This window comes from Fundulus heteroclitus, chromosome 4 (assembly GCF_011125445.2).
Source record: "Fundulus heteroclitus isolate FHET01 chromosome 4, MU-UCD_Fhet_4.1, whole genome shotgun sequence".
In the NCBI taxonomy this organism is placed as follows: domain Eukaryota; kingdom Metazoa; phylum Chordata; class Actinopteri; order Cyprinodontiformes; family Fundulidae; genus Fundulus; species Fundulus heteroclitus.
In genome coordinates this window covers 34007830-34024056 of record NC_046364.1, presented here as the reverse complement: position 1 = coordinate 34024056, position 16227 = coordinate 34007830, and the positions used below count along the sequence as shown (strand labels likewise).

At 40.8% G+C, this 16227-nt stretch overlaps 2 protein-coding genes across 3 annotated transcripts in view; one reads left to right on the top strand and one right to left on the bottom strand.

Annotated features, from left to right (window-relative positions):
* Nucleotides 1-4675, bottom strand: part of dbndd1 (dysbindin domain containing 1) — a 27108-nt gene extending 22433 nt beyond the window's left edge. The window contains exon 1 of the mRNA XM_012855097.3: nucleotides 4240-4675. Coding sequence (XP_012710551.1) covers nucleotides 4240-4270 — 31 coding nt within the window. The 5' untranslated portion in view covers nucleotides 4271-4675. The remainder of the gene's footprint in view (nucleotides 1-4239) is intronic.
* A 2365-nt stretch (nucleotides 4676-7040) lies between these two features.
* On the top strand, nucleotides 7041-15638 carry mthfsd (methenyltetrahydrofolate synthetase domain containing). Of its 2 annotated transcripts, none has more exons than XM_012855098.3 (8): nucleotides 7041-7188; nucleotides 7335-7438; nucleotides 9437-9550; nucleotides 10083-10196; nucleotides 10279-10369; nucleotides 10517-10629; nucleotides 10738-10863; nucleotides 13740-15638. In XM_012855098.3, the coding sequence occupies exons 1-8, from the start codon at nucleotides 7083-7085 to the stop codon at nucleotides 14484-14486; spliced, it is 1515 nt and encodes a 504-aa protein (XP_012710552.2). In that variant the 5' UTR covers nucleotides 7041-7082; the 3' UTR covers nucleotides 14487-15638. The 2 variants fall into 2 exon arrangements, with proteins under 2 accessions (XP_012710552.2, XP_012710553.2); XM_012855099.3 differs by lacking the exon at nucleotides 9437-9550 and adding an exon at nucleotides 9261-9374 and having other exon boundaries at nucleotides 7042-7188.
* Nucleotides 15639-16227: the final 589 nt, after the last annotated feature.

Sequence of the window (16227 nt, the reverse complement as noted above, 5' to 3'; positions counted from 1 at the left end):
TGTCTGACAGGAGTGCATAGAAACATGGCACTGAAGGTACAATCAGGAGGTGGTAAGGCACACTGTGACTGTCTTAAAGGCTTGTGCTTGGATTTGGCTGAGCTTTGAAATGGTATATTTGAAATTAGATTTTATTTCTCCGATTCCTTCCTTTGTTCTTGTGATCAAAGATCAAAATAAGCTTTGATGGTAAGGGGAGAAATGTTCTGTTATTTGGGTCTCTGCAGCCAATGTGCTGAATCCCGTGTTTAAAAATGTTAGCCTCTTAAATTACACCTTAACTAAACACATTTTACAAATTGTATTGGAAACTGTGGTCATGGGAAAATAGAAAGCAGTTGGCATGCTTGACCAGGGGAATAATACCAAGTGCTACATTCCCACTTCTATACTTTTCAGAAAAAAACCCTGGTGTTTTTATTTATTTATTATCATTTTCGTCTTTACAACAATAAAACGTAGGAAACATGATGTCTTAATGGACCCTGAACCCTGGGGAATACTTCCTGTGATGGAAATGCTCCTGGAAAGACAGACGGATCAATGGCACAAGTGTTTCAGCAGAAACCCTGACCCAAGTAAGGTGAGCATTGCGGTTTATGGGAGCAATTAGCTAGAGATGAATGTGCATTAGTGCAATACTGAAAGAAAATGCACAGAAAAATACAGATACAAAGTGTGATTACCTTCCTTTCAACCCTGCAGGTTCTCATCGCCTTCTCAGTTCTTTTTAAAGGTGAATTGGTGTAGATAAAGAAGACTCTCTTTTATTCCACGGAGAGAGTTTTTTTTTTTTTGCTGCTATTACTGCAGTGCCTCAGTCAATAAACCTTGTGGGATCATTAAACGTGAAAACCATGTGAGCCATATCCTGTCGTCCTTGCATTAATCGGATCTCAGTAGACGGCACCGACTGAAATTCTCGATCCAACTGTCTGCGCCGCCGCCATCAACATACCAAAACGAGGTTATGTGCTCAGGAAAAGCGCTGTGACATCGCAGCGGCACAACGAAAATATTCTCCTCAGCGTACGGAGCCAAACGTCAACTCGATGCACTTTATTTTAGACTTTGGTTTCATCTTGATCGCCACGCAGCCACATTCTTCAGGTCCGACTGATACGCTTGTGTTTTACAGACAAAAAGAAAAAGCATATCCAACCTCCTTCACGTGACCTTTTCACAAAGTCTCTAAATAGAAGCGACTTAAAATAGCACCATTTTCACTTACGGAGTGGTTAAGCTTGATCAAGTTTAAGACTTCAACTGGTTGACACAGCTGACAACAAAGTCTGGGTAAAGAAAAGGACAGGTGCATGGAAGTGCTGCACATTTCCCTGAAAGTCCAGAGGGTTGACATTGGTTTGAACAACAAGCATAAGCAGCAAAAATGGTAATAAAAAAATCACAAATGACATGCCTACGGAGGAATGATCCAACCTGAAGAACCGTCGCAGTGTCGTGTGGGAGGGCAGCAGATGGGCCTCAAACAGATGGCGGCCACCAATTCTACTGGTAATGTATATACGTTCGAAGATTGTTGCATTTCTAGTACAAAGATGACTGATAACAGGCTGGGTGAAGAGGAACATACTCGGATCTCGCTTTGAGAACAAGGGTATCGATTAATTTCCCCACTGAGGAGCCACAGCCTGAAAGACTTCAGCTTAACCTTTGTAGTTATAATGAAATGTTTATTCAATGTTTAGATGACAGGGTGGCTTTCTGATTCCACAGCAGTCATTATGTCCATCCATCTATCTATCTAAGCTGTGCTTGTGATAAAAAAAAGATTTTTTTAAAGCAATATGTTTGTAATGGTCCAAATTTACCGTTTAATGGATTGCTAAGAAAGCATACTCTGATTTTTTTGCGTCTTTTTTTTTTTTTTTTTTTTTTGCATCTGTGGTTTTTGTGAAAGATGATTCTGGCCTTCAGTCAAAATATAAAAATGGAGCCTTTGACAAAGTCCCCGTATCATCAACATGTAACGGAGAAGTTTACCCAGCTGGCCTCACGGAGACACCAGCTGCTCAAGAACCTTGGCTCAATTGTCCTGGTGCCTTACACATTAAAAAACAAAGCTTACTATCTCACATAAGTGTCTTTCTCAAGATGTGGCTGCCCACGACTCTGTCTGTCTGCTGAGGCTAACCCGGGACAAATGAAGGAAGACGAACAGATGCGTGGAGGGGGAGGATAATGATCTAGAGTGTCATTATTATCTGGGATTCAATTGAATCTGGTCTCGGGTTAACAAATCGATTGCTGTTTAACACTGTAGGACCAGAGGGGCAAATAAACGTACCCCTCAGGACCAGCAGGAGCAGATTGGCTAAAGCTTGCAAACAGAGGGCACATTCCTTAACGATAACACGAGCATCCAGCTAGAACCGATGACCTATAGCGGCACAGCAGAGGTTTTCCTCTTATAACTGGAGGGCAAATGATCACGTCCTCAGCAGCCACTGACAACACAAATGAGCAATAATGAAGTATAAACGACCTGAAATCACCAGGTAATTGATACATCCATGCTTTATCCAGCATGGACACATTTTACTTTAGCATGCAAATACTGCTGGTACCGTAGCCTTTCTTTAGAAAATAACAGCCACTTGGCAAAGGAAATATCCCACAGTATACTATCAAGAAGGCACGTGACCATTTAATCCCAATATCTTAATCTCAAAATATGAAAATCTATTAACATGGCTTGAATCATATCTAAAGGGGGGAGAAAAGTATCTTTTAATTGATCAAAATAAATCCCCCCACGCAAACACAAAATTTAAAAAGGAAGTCCACAGGGAGCCATCACAGGTCCTATAGTTTTGTATCACATATTAACAATATCTAAAAAGTGTGTATTGGTATTGGCTTTCAGATGATGACTGATGAGTGGGTTAACTGGGAAAACCAGTGATGCTGCTACTGAAAAATAAAGCCCAGGTGTAGAGAAAGAGTTAGTATTAAAAGTGTGTATCTAAATGTTCTTGCGCTTCCACTTCTGGTTAACTCAAACCACAGAACTGTAAAAATATGTTAAAACTCGATTGGTTTGCAAATGTGCACTTGTGTCACTACTTTTTATAATATATTCAATTAATTGATTGAAACTGCCATTCTTTTTAGCTTTTCTTGATTTTTTATATATCTTTGTTCTTTTTTTTAAGAATAAATACCTTCTATAAATATTTTAAAACTGAATTTTATTGTGCTAATATTGAAAAGCCTCATCAGGGACTGGGTCTGCAAATTAGCCGGTGGCTCTTAGGCCTACTTATAGGGCAATGATCAGTTTGTAACACTGGCTGCTCTCCATCTGGATCTGAATGGCTAAAGCACAATTACAAATTGTGTGCAAAGCACTCCAACTTGTACCACCAGCTGCACCACCAGGTGACAAAATCTCTGCATCCACTCACTTTTAACTGAAGCCCCTTTTAGATTATTTGATTCGTGGATCTGTGATTGTTTTCCTTCTACTTGAATAGAAAAAGATGGACAATTTATTGCAACAATCTCATATAATGTTGTTGAGGCATGTTTTCTCAGACCAGAATGCTGAGCTGTTAAAAACAATAGTATTGGACTCATGCTGTATTTTTTTTCCTTCAAAAAAGAAACTTAATTGACTGAACATCCTCCTTTCATCCCATCATGATGGGCGTGTCACCGAGGGCTCATATGCTATCTATGGCAAACCAGTGGTCCATGCAAATACAGCTGTATTGTCACTTTTAAGCACAAGTGTGTGAAACAGCCACAGTAAAACTCTCCCCAGTGCCACCATAGCACCGGGTGGCTTTTACACAAAGGCTTTTACACAAAGGCCGCACTATTGTTCCACAAATTGTGTTTCAGCAGTCCAGCCTTTGCACCGCTGACCTCCATTGAGCAGATTTATAAAGGAACAGCAGATTAAACAGCGTGAATGGAGAAACCAACCCTCCTCTAACCACATCCCTTGAAAAGAAACAGTGACAAGTAAAGTATTGCTTTGAGGCTATATTAAAACACTCTTATCATTGATGAAGTCTTCCAGAGTTTCTTAACATCAGAGCCCCCCAAAAAAACAAAGTCACACGCACATTAAAAAGGACAGCAAATAGATATATATATATATATATATATATACATATTTTAGCATAGATCTCACAGAACAGGACAGGATTCTGGTCCAGCCCTGTTCACAGCTGTGGCATCAAAAAGAAAGGAGAGGAAAATGGCTCTTACCTGGGCTCCCTGCCCCTCCCTGTGCCTCCATGCAGCTCAGCCGAGAGTGCTCTGCTGCTCACCACACCAGCATCGGAGAGCGGAGGACACAAATGGGGAAGGGGAATGTATGCAAGTGAGTGTGCATGGGAGAGAGTAACGAGGGGGTGGGTGGACACAGCGAGACCTAAGCTCTGAACTGACTCTGTTCCACCCTTTTTCTTTCTTTCTTTTTTTTTTTTTTTGTTGTCTACTGCGGTTCGAATTGTCCCAAACAGTAGATGTGGGGTTCCTCCTCCAGCTCAGTCCACCTGTCCCACTCTGCCATCAGAGCCGTGTGAAGGCTACACTGCAGACAGGGAGGTCTGGAAACAGCAACATCACAGTAAATTTATCAGCCACTTGCTTTGGTAAATGTAGGATTGTGAGGCTTGGCTCGATCTGTGCAGAAAACACAGAGAGAGAGAGAGATAGAGAGAGAGAGATCCAGAGCTAAGAGGGGAGAGAAAGAGAAAAGGGGGAGGGCAGGGCTGGCAGGCTGCCCAGACTGCAAGAGAGGGTGGTGGTGATGGTGGGGGTCAGGGTTGTGGACCACTGGAGATAGGTAGCTGATGGGAGGGGTATGAGTGTAGACTTGTGCATGAGAGGCACAGAAATTCAAAATTCAAGGCAAGTTAGTGCGGAATAAAGAAAATTAAGGCGTGGTGTCTAGATGGCTGCAAAGAGCGATTCTCTGCAACAAAGGCAGTTTGTCAGAGTGGGGGATAGAGATTCCCATACCTTTGGATGAGGAGGAACTGGTGCCTCCCTCTTCCCAGTAAAATAGGCTGTTACAGCTCGCCATCTAGTGGATGAATGGGGTACTTTCATGTGGTCTGCAACAGAAACCAGCAACATCAGGGTTTATTTATCTACCTCTTCAGTCGTGCCTGGAGGTTTTACAAGACAATTTTATTATTTAGTAGGAAAAGGTTGTTTTTTTAGTGTGGCTTTTTTTTTTGTGGGACATTAGATTCCAAAAAAAGTCATGGAAAATCCTGTAAGTGACATGGTACCTATCATCCCGAATAAAAAAAAAAAAAAAAAGAAACATTTAAAATACATGTTCCTTCATCTTTCCTTCCAGTGAGACAAACTACGGTAATAGTTTATCTCACCATGTCTCATTGAGTATATTGAGACAACAAAAAATGTGCAACATCTAAATCTACATCTGTTAGATTGTGCATGGTTAAAAAAAATATTTCTTAGTTTCCATACTAATTATTCATCTTTATGAGAAAATTCTCCGTAATCATGTTTTGATTCTTTTGCCTTCGATTGTTATACAGCCTCACGTTTGACGCTCTTTGGTTTCCCTTTAGCTGTGGGTGAATTTAGTGATACTCTTCAAGTCAATGTACTGGTATCAGAGACTGACTAAAGCAGAGACTGACTAAAGCATCAACTACCAACATACAGAGGTTAATAGTACATCCAAAAATCAGGGTCAAGTTAGAATAGGAGATAAGCACCAGTAACCCCCGCGACCCCATGAGGGATTAAGCGGGTCAGAAAATGGATGGATGGATGGAAGTTAGAATAGCACTACTTCAACATAAGATAAGATAAAATAAGATAAGATATGACTTTATTAATCTCACAATGGAGAAATTCATCCGTTACGTCAGCTCTTGTAAAATGGTCAAGAAATAAAAAACAAAATTAAGAAAGAAGCAAAGATATATAGATAAGAGCAAACAAATTAACAAACAAAAACAAATCAATATGTATGCAGACACATGCACTCATACATATACACAGACGTGCACATGTCTATGCATATGCACACGAGGTGACCATGCAAGAATGGCAATCATTGTAGGTAGACAAAAAAATGCACAAGTTGTTATAAAGTACAACTGAACAATCTACCAGCAGTGGGGATGAATGGCCTACAGTAGTGCTCCTTCTTGCACAGAGGGCACCTAAGTCGGTCACTAAAGGAGCTGTTAAGATCCTCTACAGCCCATCCAACCATTTTCCAACACGCTTATCTCCTGTGGGGTCGTGAGGGGAGCTGGTGCCTATCTTCAGCTGTCAATGGGCGAAAGGTGGGGTACACCCTGGACAGATCGCCAGTCCATCGCAGCCTCTACAGTCCAGTAAATGTAAAAAGCAAATTACTCAGACAAGAGATAAAAAAAAAAGTATTCTGTACAAAGATTACTTCAGTACTCAGTACGTCAGTAATATTGTTAAATCTGATTTGATTTGTGAAACGTGTGTAACCGTAGAGACAAAATATACAATTATGTGCAGGTTCTGGTAATCAGAATAATACGTTAAAAGTGTGCGAAAATAAATGAAATCACTACAGAATAACTAATTCCCCCATCATATAATATATGAATAAATATCATATTACTTAACAGCAGGTAATATATAGGTGGGCTGCATGTTAGCTTGGTGCACTTTTGGTAAAAATATGTTTGTTATTTATTCAATGATGTAGAGCTGGGTAGAATATCCAGAAAATGTATTCAAGTAAAAAAAATGTTGCTCAATAAGAAAAATCTATGGTGCATTACTCAACTATATTAAATGAGCTGCCTAATTACCACCCGCATCTGCCAATATCCAATAACTTTTCACATATTTAAGGATCCAATAAACCGTGAAAATTATTTGCTGTCAACATCAGGACGCAAGAGCGGATTTTTTTTTTATTATTAATAAAACTCCTAAGTAAATGTGTAAGTGAATGATAGATGTTCGTGTGGACGGAACTGACCGCTGCGTGAAAGTCGACTTCGCGCTTTGTCAGAGGTGTCCCTCACCCACCGCCGTAGCAGCGATAAACACTGACAAGCAGCTGTTTCTGCATGTTAGTGCTCACGTGGAAGATTTCCCTGCGCAGGTCAGTGTTGAAGCAGCAGCTCGTTTCTAACGCCAGCAACATCATGGAGCCTGTCATCAGAATAAACCCAGGTAGGGGAAACCTTCCTCCTGCTTCTGCTTCTGCTTAAAAAAACGTAGCTACGGTTCCGGTCCAGGACGGTCCCTCCGTTGATGTAGCTACGTCTGTTTTTTTTTGGACTTTTCTTAAACTCTTGTGTCTTCTTTTCGATTGTCAGGAGCGTCGAAGTGGGACATCCGTCAGAGGGTGTGGGACTACATAGAGGACAAGAATCTGGCCAACTTCCCCAGGCCCGTCCACAACAGAATCCCAAACTTTAAGGCAGGTCCAGGCTGCAGGACATCCACCATGTTTTTTTTTTCTCTCTTTATTTTAATTAGGTGTTCCAACATCGTACTGCGTTTTCATTGAGATTTCTCCCGTTAATATTAATAGGTCTTCCACCACGAGTGTGGCTTGTGGGCTATTTCGGGTGTCCTGGGTCATTATTTTTGGGGGAGACACTAAAAATAGCACGGAACAACTGTTTTCCTCAGTTTTCTTAGGAGAGATATCTTACAGGCCGACCAATGGACTAAAGTAAAAATAACCATCGGAGATATCTGGCCATTTTAGAATTTCTCTTCGTGTCACACCATTTTCTCCCGAGGGCCATGCTTGATTACCATGTGCAATGTTAGAGACATTGGGTGTCATGTACAGCCTTGCTAAAACATCCCTAACCCCCAGCCTGAACCTCCTCCCACTTTGTCACTTTACACCCACAACCATTTTATTAGATTTCTATGTCTTAGACATGCAGAGAAGAGCTCATCATCAAAGTGGAAGGAAAAATGTTATGAGTTTGAATTTGTGGGCCTCCTTTAGTCTTTATATGCCTAAATGAAATCTCGTGCAATCAGTCGCCTTTAATGGACACCTAAAAAGGAATCGCAGTATAAATCCAGTGGTTCTGTGCAGGCTTGGTGCAGAAACCTGCTGCAAAACTCCCCGTTTTAGTCACAATTGCTACAAACCAGGGAAGATACAAACCAAGTTATCTTTTCATCTGGACAGAAAATGACCTGTAACATTGTTTGATTTAACTTAACGGTAAATTGAAGCACGATTGATGAATTGCAAATGATTAACAGATCATCAGAAGTATGAGCATAGCTACAAAAATGTTCTTCTCAGAGTTCTGCAGTGCTGTCGTTTAGACCGATTCACACCCAAGTAAATGCATTTATCTAAAATGCACGGCTCGTAAATGAAAACTCAGCATAATAAGACAAATACGCCATTCCTGTAATGACACACGGGGGGTGGAGGCCTGATGATTGAGGCTTTTTATTTTTTGCAGCCGTACCCCAGTCATCTGAGCGTTTAGATCTTTCCCATGGTCCAACACCCAATACACCTTCCTCATGCTGTTTGTGAGGCATTTGTTTATTTTAGGTATGCTCAAGCAGGGCCACTGCTAAAATATGCAGGACCTCGCCCTTTGGGAACTAGGCTTGGGGACGACTAATCTCAATGTTAAGCTGTTATATATTTCAATGGGTTGTAGTAGGACTGGACGATATAGGAAAAAAATAATATTGATAAAATAGAAATCATATTAATCAATATTGATAATTGTCAAAAAAATCTAATTTTAAGTGAAGCCTTGACTATTTTATGCTGTTGCCTAATGACCCATTGTTAGATAAAGAACACACAAACACTGAATTCAAGCTCAACCCCTTTATCCAACCAACTTTTTACCAAAACTGGAAGGTTTTAGAAAATGGGGAAAAAAATAGAACGTGTGCTCTCTGAACTCTTTGAAGGGGGCGGGGCTTGGTGCCGGAGCGTTCCTGGGTCTGCGTTTGTGATTGGTTGGGAGGATGTAATGGCTGTAGTATTAACCTACATGATAGGCTAGAATGCAAAAGGAAGGAAAACTGTTCTTCCATTGAACTTTATATAATATAGTGTTGTTTAATTATTGTCCGGCCCTAAGTTGTAGTAGTATTAATTTAAATTATATGTAAAGACAACTGTGTTTGCTGTATTGCCTCTAAGATCTTCACTGCCAAATTTATGAGCCTTGATTGATTGTTGTTTTTCTGTTACTTATCCTTCTGGTGTATTTTTTTTTAATTGTGTGTTTATTGGTCAGGGAGCAAATCAAGCATGTGACAAGCTTGCAGAGCTGCAGGAGTTTAGGTCCAGCCAGACAGTGAAAGTAAACCCAGACAGACCTCAGCTGCAGGCTCGCTTTGTCACGCTGGAAGTAAGTCGACTAAAAAGAAAACAACAACAACCTTCTATGAATTGCTATTCTTTCCTCTCTAGGGGGCTTTCGGAGCCTGCAGCAAAGTGGCAGACTTGCAGGCTTTTGCCCAGACCGTTGAGGTGAAGGTGGATCCTGACAAACCTCTGGAGGGTGCTCGGTTCGCGGTGCTGCAGGTAGCGCTGCACTTTCGGAGGAAAAGCACCAAAAAGAAAACAGCACTTTAAGCTTTGTGCAAAAAAAAAAAAAAAAAATGTAACACTTTTGTGCAGATGTTTGATTGCTTAGTCTAATCTGTAGGGATATATTTCTAACTAGTTAAATGAAAACAACAACAACTGTCGGTTCGCGGTGCTGCAGGTAGCGCTGCACTTTTGGAGGAAAAGCACCTAAATAAAAAAAGCACTTTAAGCTTTGTGCAAAAAAAAAAAAAGAACGTAACACTTTTGTGCAGATGTTTGATTGCTCAGTCTAATCTGTGGGGATATATTTCTAACTAGTTAAATGAAAACAACAACTGTCTATTGGATTTTTTTACTCTGCACAATTAGTTACGTTAGGACACCGGCAGTGGCATCATGTTATTTTTGAATCTGATTGTTTCCTTCATCATCATTCAGCAGATATGTTCTAATTATATATCAGTGTTCAGTCCAGTCAAATAATTCCCCATCATTAGGGGCCTAATGTTGGGTATAATCTTCGCAGGCACAGAAAACCCTGTTGGTTCCGACTCCTCGCCTGCGCTCTGGCCTCTTCAACAAGATCACTCCCCAGCCGGGCGCAAACAAGGAGCAGCTGCGTGTTTGCTCTTCTTCTCAGGTTTGAATGCGGTTTCAAACGACATTCATAAGCCCCAGACAAACGGCGTGTTATTTCTACCTGTCTTTTGAATCTGCTGCAGGGTGTGAAAGACTTCAGCGTTCCTGTTGACCTGGATGCAAAGGTCAAGGTCGACTTGGTGGTCGTTGGCTCCGTGGCGGTTTCTGAGACAGGTTTGTTCACACCTCTGAGATTTAAATTAAGTAAACGCGATGATAAACGTTCCCTCTTTATTTATTGGGCGGAACCCCAATAAATAAATAATAAGTGTGCTATATTTGAAAAAAAAAAATGCCTTCGTTCGTGTTTGCCGTCTGCAGGCTGTCGGATTGGAAAGGGAGAGGGTTTTGCTGATATGGAGTGGGCCATGATGGCTTCAATGGGAGCCGTGGATGAATCCACCGTGGTTGTCACTGTTGTCCACGACTGCCAGGTAACTCTCTGGCCAACTTCTGAAAAATCCCAAGATTTCATTGAAGTTTTTAGTATTTAGTATTGTTGTTTTGTAAAGTAATGCAATTGGCTGTTAATGCGCTTTTAGGTGCTGGATGTTCCAGAGGAGCTCATAGGCAGCCATGACCTGACTGTGGATTACATCCTCACACCAACCAGAGTCATTAAAACTGAATGCAAGCTGCCCAAACCGCAGGGAATCATCTGGTCTAAGGTAAAAGCATCTGCCATGTTTAGGCGCCAGGGTTAGATTACTTTATCTGTTTCCATTCTACATGTTTTCAAACACCCATTTTTACTTTTAAACACTTTTTGTAATATATTGAATGTGACACTTCCTTTAAATATATTATTAAAACGGTGTTGGTTGCTTCTCATTCACAGATTTTTTTTAAAACTACATTACATTTAGTTTAGACTAAATGTAAGGTGCATCAATCCTGTATTTTGTTTTAGGTCCATTTTAAAACTATAAATACCGTATATAGTAAAGACATATAGACTGCCACAACTAGCAGCAGTAGGAACAATTATTGCTCTTCTACTCTGAATAAAATAAATTAAATCCTGTTTTTTGTTGTATGTTTTTCTTTAAAAACCGAAACAGTATTTTTACATGAAGTTTTTTTTTACCATTAAAATCCCACTCTGGCCTATATCTGTTGTATTTAAAAGACATAATTTTCAGTTGTCCATTTGAAGTTGTTTTTATAACTCTGGGACTTACAGCAGGTCACCTGTTTATTTCTAATATGTGATAAGGGATATTATGTAACTCTCCACTGGAGAGACACTGATCTGGCTTTTCCTGGCCGAATCCTGCTTTTCTTGGAGGTCTGACCTGCTTTTTCCTAATTTGAAATTCATAAGATTGTCCTTTTTTACGTCTCAATCCGTAACTTTCTAACCTTTGTCTGCTGTTCCATTCTTTCATGTGTCAATTGATTGCAAATAGTGGGAGTGATGAGTTAATAAATCTGAATAACAGGGGAGGAGAATCAGATTTTTGGCTTTTTGCTTACTGACCTCCAACGAGAGACAACGAAGGGAAAGTTGGTCTGTTCCCATTTCTGGCAGATTGGTGGGTGGAGCTCTAAAATTAACCTATTTTTTTTCTTGGACTCCTCAGTTTTGTTAGAAATTGCATTTAGAAAAATGCTGGTAGAATAAAAAAAATTTAAATGTAATTTCCGAGCTGGATAGGATATTCCATTGGATATTTCAGTGCTTTAGACTTCTGCATCCTTTTCTATACCGTGAATGTAACCCGAAGGCTGGCTACAGATTGCTTCTGCAGTATCGTTCTCGCAGCACACGATAATACTGCATTTGCAGCATGTCACCTTGTTTCCTTGACAATGGTTTCAAACATATCAGCTTTATTTTCCAGGGATCTAACATTCTCATGACATAAGAAAAGAAGACTGCCATAAACATGATCCTCCAAACCACTGGCTTTGCTCCAAACCCACATCGACATCATTTCCTTTTTAATTCATCTGGGAGCACGGTATTAGTTTTTCTTTCACAAGCTCAGTCAGCTGCTCCTGCATGGAAACGGCTCTTGCTCTGTCATAGTTACACACATAACAGAAGTTAGAAATAGGGTGTTTTATGAGTTTATATTTGAACAAAAAAACTAAAGATGCAAAGAAAAATGGCAGTATGAATAAAGGGACAGTCCTATTTCATGTCATTCTTGAGCCTACGTTAAGAATCAAGAATCTTTTATTGTCACTGCGTGATACTGTGGTGAAGAACAATGGACAAAGGACAGTTTTTTTTCTTTATATATATATATATATATATATATATATATATATATATATATATATATATATATATATATATATATATATATATATATATATATATATATATATATATGACATTAAAGCATTCCAAAAAACAGCAGAACAGTTTTTATAGTCTGCTAGGACTCGCACAGCGTTCTGAAAGTCAGTCCTAGTAAATTAGTTAGTAAAATGTCTAAACATTTCTACTACCTAGTGGCAGTTTTACTGCATTTAACCCACTTGTATGTTTTTTTTTTTATTTCATTGGCCAATACGCATGTTGGGTATTTAAAATATTCAGTTCTTTTATAAAAACAAGTAGATCTTTAAATGTTATTGCTTTTTTTGTGTGTGCCAAAGCTGTGAATTAAGCTTCTGCTTGTGACGTGCTTGTTTATCTTTCTTGCAGTAGATTCAAAGGTAAAAGATTCTTTGTCTCCGCGTGTTACCGTGGTGAAATTAGAGACGTTTCTGCAGATGTTCTTGCATCATAAAGGAGGTCATCTGTCTTTTATAAGCTGTAACCTTTTAAACAAGTTTCTGCAAATCTACATTTAATGTAATTTCCTCACACTGAGCTTCAGTACCTGATATCCTCACTTCACTGGTTGAGGTCACACTGCCCCCTAGTGGACTCAGGCTACTTAGACATCTCAACATTACAAACTTAGCGTTTTTTTTTTTGGTGACGCTTGAATTTAATATATTTTTTCCAGTGTCACCAACAAAAAAGATGTCTATCCTATAGCTCGTCTTCCACAACACAGCTGCTGTGTGAAGGTATCCTCTCTGTATAATGTCCACATCTCACTTTCTTTCCTGTCTGATTTATGCGCTTTTCTGGCTTGAACCCTGCTCCTGATTTATTGATGCCGTGTGGATTCCTTGTTGATAATATTTCATCTTATCAGACACGATGGGCATTTAATTCTCATCATGTGGGCATATTGTGTGTAACCTCCTGGCTCCTTCAGACACATGTAAGTAAACAAGGCCCAGTGACCTCCCAGCCAGGAAGGCCAAGTCTGATCATCAAAGGCGGCTCTGCCCAGCCACCTTGGCTCTGTAGGGTTCAGGAGGAACGACGGGTCAAACAGGCCAGTGTGAGAAACAATAGGCTTGTATCCTTTAAACGACTGCTCAGCATCAAAGGCTGCCAGGACACTTGAAGACCCAACAAATCAAGACGCCAGGGGGTTATTTTTAACCGTGTGGGAAGTGAAATATCCTGCTGCTGTAAAGATATTTATTAACAGTGGGCAGTATGGGCTAAAACCGGTTCTTTTGTCTTTAGCTGGATGCAGAGAAGCTGGAGAAAATTCCCATCCTGAAGAAGCTGCGTGCTCTGGAGGAACAGGCTGGGAAGGATGTGACTCTGGGGACGGCGTCGCATGCGGCAGAGCCTGGCCTGCAGGCCAATCAACCAAAGAGACAACCCAGACGGAGGCCGAGGCGGAACGCGCAACAGGATACCGAGGGAGAAGCCGGCCAGGAATCCAGACGGGAGAAGAAAGGAGAAGGAGAACAGAGAGGCAGACAGCAGCCAGCCAGAGTCCGGAAAGAGAGCAGGGGAAGTGGCAGAGGAGATGAGGAGGGAGACGCTGGCAGGCTGGCGAAGGGCAGGAGCAGGAGGGCGGTGAGGGAGCAGGGCCCCGAGGAAGGCGGAGGCGAAGCGGCGAGCCAGCGGAAGCTCCCCCAAAGCCTGACCACCGTCTACCTGGGAGGAATCCCGGCCGGCCTGCGCGTCAGCGAGCTGAAAGCCGCCCTGCGGGAGAGGAAGGCCGCCCCGCTGAGGCTCACCTGGCAGGGAGCTCAGCACAGAGCCTTCCTGGACTACAGCGACCCTCAGGTGGCCGACCAGGCCCTGGAGGCGCTGCAGGGGCTCTGCCTGAACGACCACAGCCTGCAGGCCGAGCTGGCCAAGAGCCAGCGGGGACAGAAGAGGCCCGGACAGAGACAGAAACCATCTGTGGCCGCGGCGACGTCAAAAGCGTCCCCGCCAGATACTAAAAGTGACACGGCCCAGGAGGCTGAGCAGTAACAGCGACAGGGCAGCGCACCGTTAGCAAATACCTTCGTATCCATGCACGTTTAATACCTTTTTAGAAGTGTTCAGCAGCTCTCTTGTTTTTAATCGTCGCAAATGAAATCTGTTACATCGACTCAATGTTCTTAGTAGTTTTCCAGCAAAAAAAAAACTAGACTTGAAGGTGTGAGGAAAGTAAACTTAGAGTAGGAAACATTTCCTGAAATGTATTTGTTGTAACATTTGGAAGAAAAAAAAAAAAAGCTTAAAAATTCCCAGATGTGCCTTGCCCTGTTTACACCCAACTCTGGCTCCATGTGTTTGGACGATCCTCCTTCCTGAAGGTCTATTTTGTGTAATTTCTTGCTGCACGCCATGATGTTTCTGTTGCTTTTTGTTCTAATGTATGGACACCCTAAATACTTTTTTTTTTTTTTTTTTTTTTTTTTTTTTTTTCATAACCAAGCTCCACCAGCTATGAGACAGTTGTAGTTAGATCTGGTAGTCTGCTGGAAATAAAAAAAAAAAACAAATTGTGTGCAAGGGCACCACCGTCTGGCAATTTAAACAATGTAATGGTATGGATAATGGGCGCATGAGACCCTGCAGTAACATAAAAAAAAAACAACTTTAAGAAAATTTACAGGCACATTAAGGCTAGATCATTTATCATTTAGCCATTCTTTTTCAGTACACTTGCATTTTATTATTTTTGCATCAAATTTTAGACTAAGATTACAATGCAAACCACTGAACTACGTGTTTCCCAGTGGGAAAACATGGAAAGTCAAACTTTTTTTGTTCTATTTTTAGCTCAGATATAATAAAAAGTAAGTTTAGATAGCCCTTTTTGTGATATTTAACCTGCAAAATCCAGGTTTTATAGTTTGAGTGTAAGATCATTATTTCATGTATGTTTTCTTTTAATCTGTGTAAATCCGAAGCATTAAGGTAGAATTGTTTCTTTTACACATTTGTTTTGAATATTTTATTTAAACAGCGCTGATTTGAACTTTTTTTTTTTTTTTTTTTTACTGTGACGAACTGATCGGATCCTCTGTTTAATTAAGCGGTTTAACTCTGTCGAAGCATTTAGTCATAACTAGTCATAATTTGTATCTTTTTGATTTTCTTCTCTCTTTCAAATAAACCATTGCATCACACACAGATGATGGATGTATAATTTTTCTTTTGGTGCATTTAAGAAACTACATCAGAGTGCCGATATCTCTTTCCTCAGCAGCTTACCGTCTTAAAAAATTAAGATAATTTAAAATGGTAGAAATGATATTCGTGCCATTTAGGCAATCGTTCCCTTTTGAAGAAGGGGGAGAGAGTTTTCGCATAGTTTTAAAACATGTTGATCTTCAGCAGTGGGGCAAATCTAAAGCATTTTACTACTGAGCCACTGGCCTTTATGACATTTGTTTTTTTGTTTTTATTGCAACACAGTTGTAAAAGTGTCCCAGGCTGAGTTTCCCCACAGGAGATTCCTCTGAAATTCAATCATGCAATCAACCTCTCCTGATTGGTATATGATGTATTGTAGCTCTGTTTTTGTTTTACAGCTCTCGGTGTTACCTGACAAATGATCGCTCCGGTGTCAGCTCTCTTTTCCACTGAAGCTCAAGCTCCTCTGAGACGCCAGCCCACGGTGCGTCTGTCTGCACGCAGCGGGGCTCGGGGCTTTTTATGGAGCTGTCATCCAGGCCTGGCCTGGGAACAGCTGTGCAGCTCCATCCCTCTCTCCTGAGCC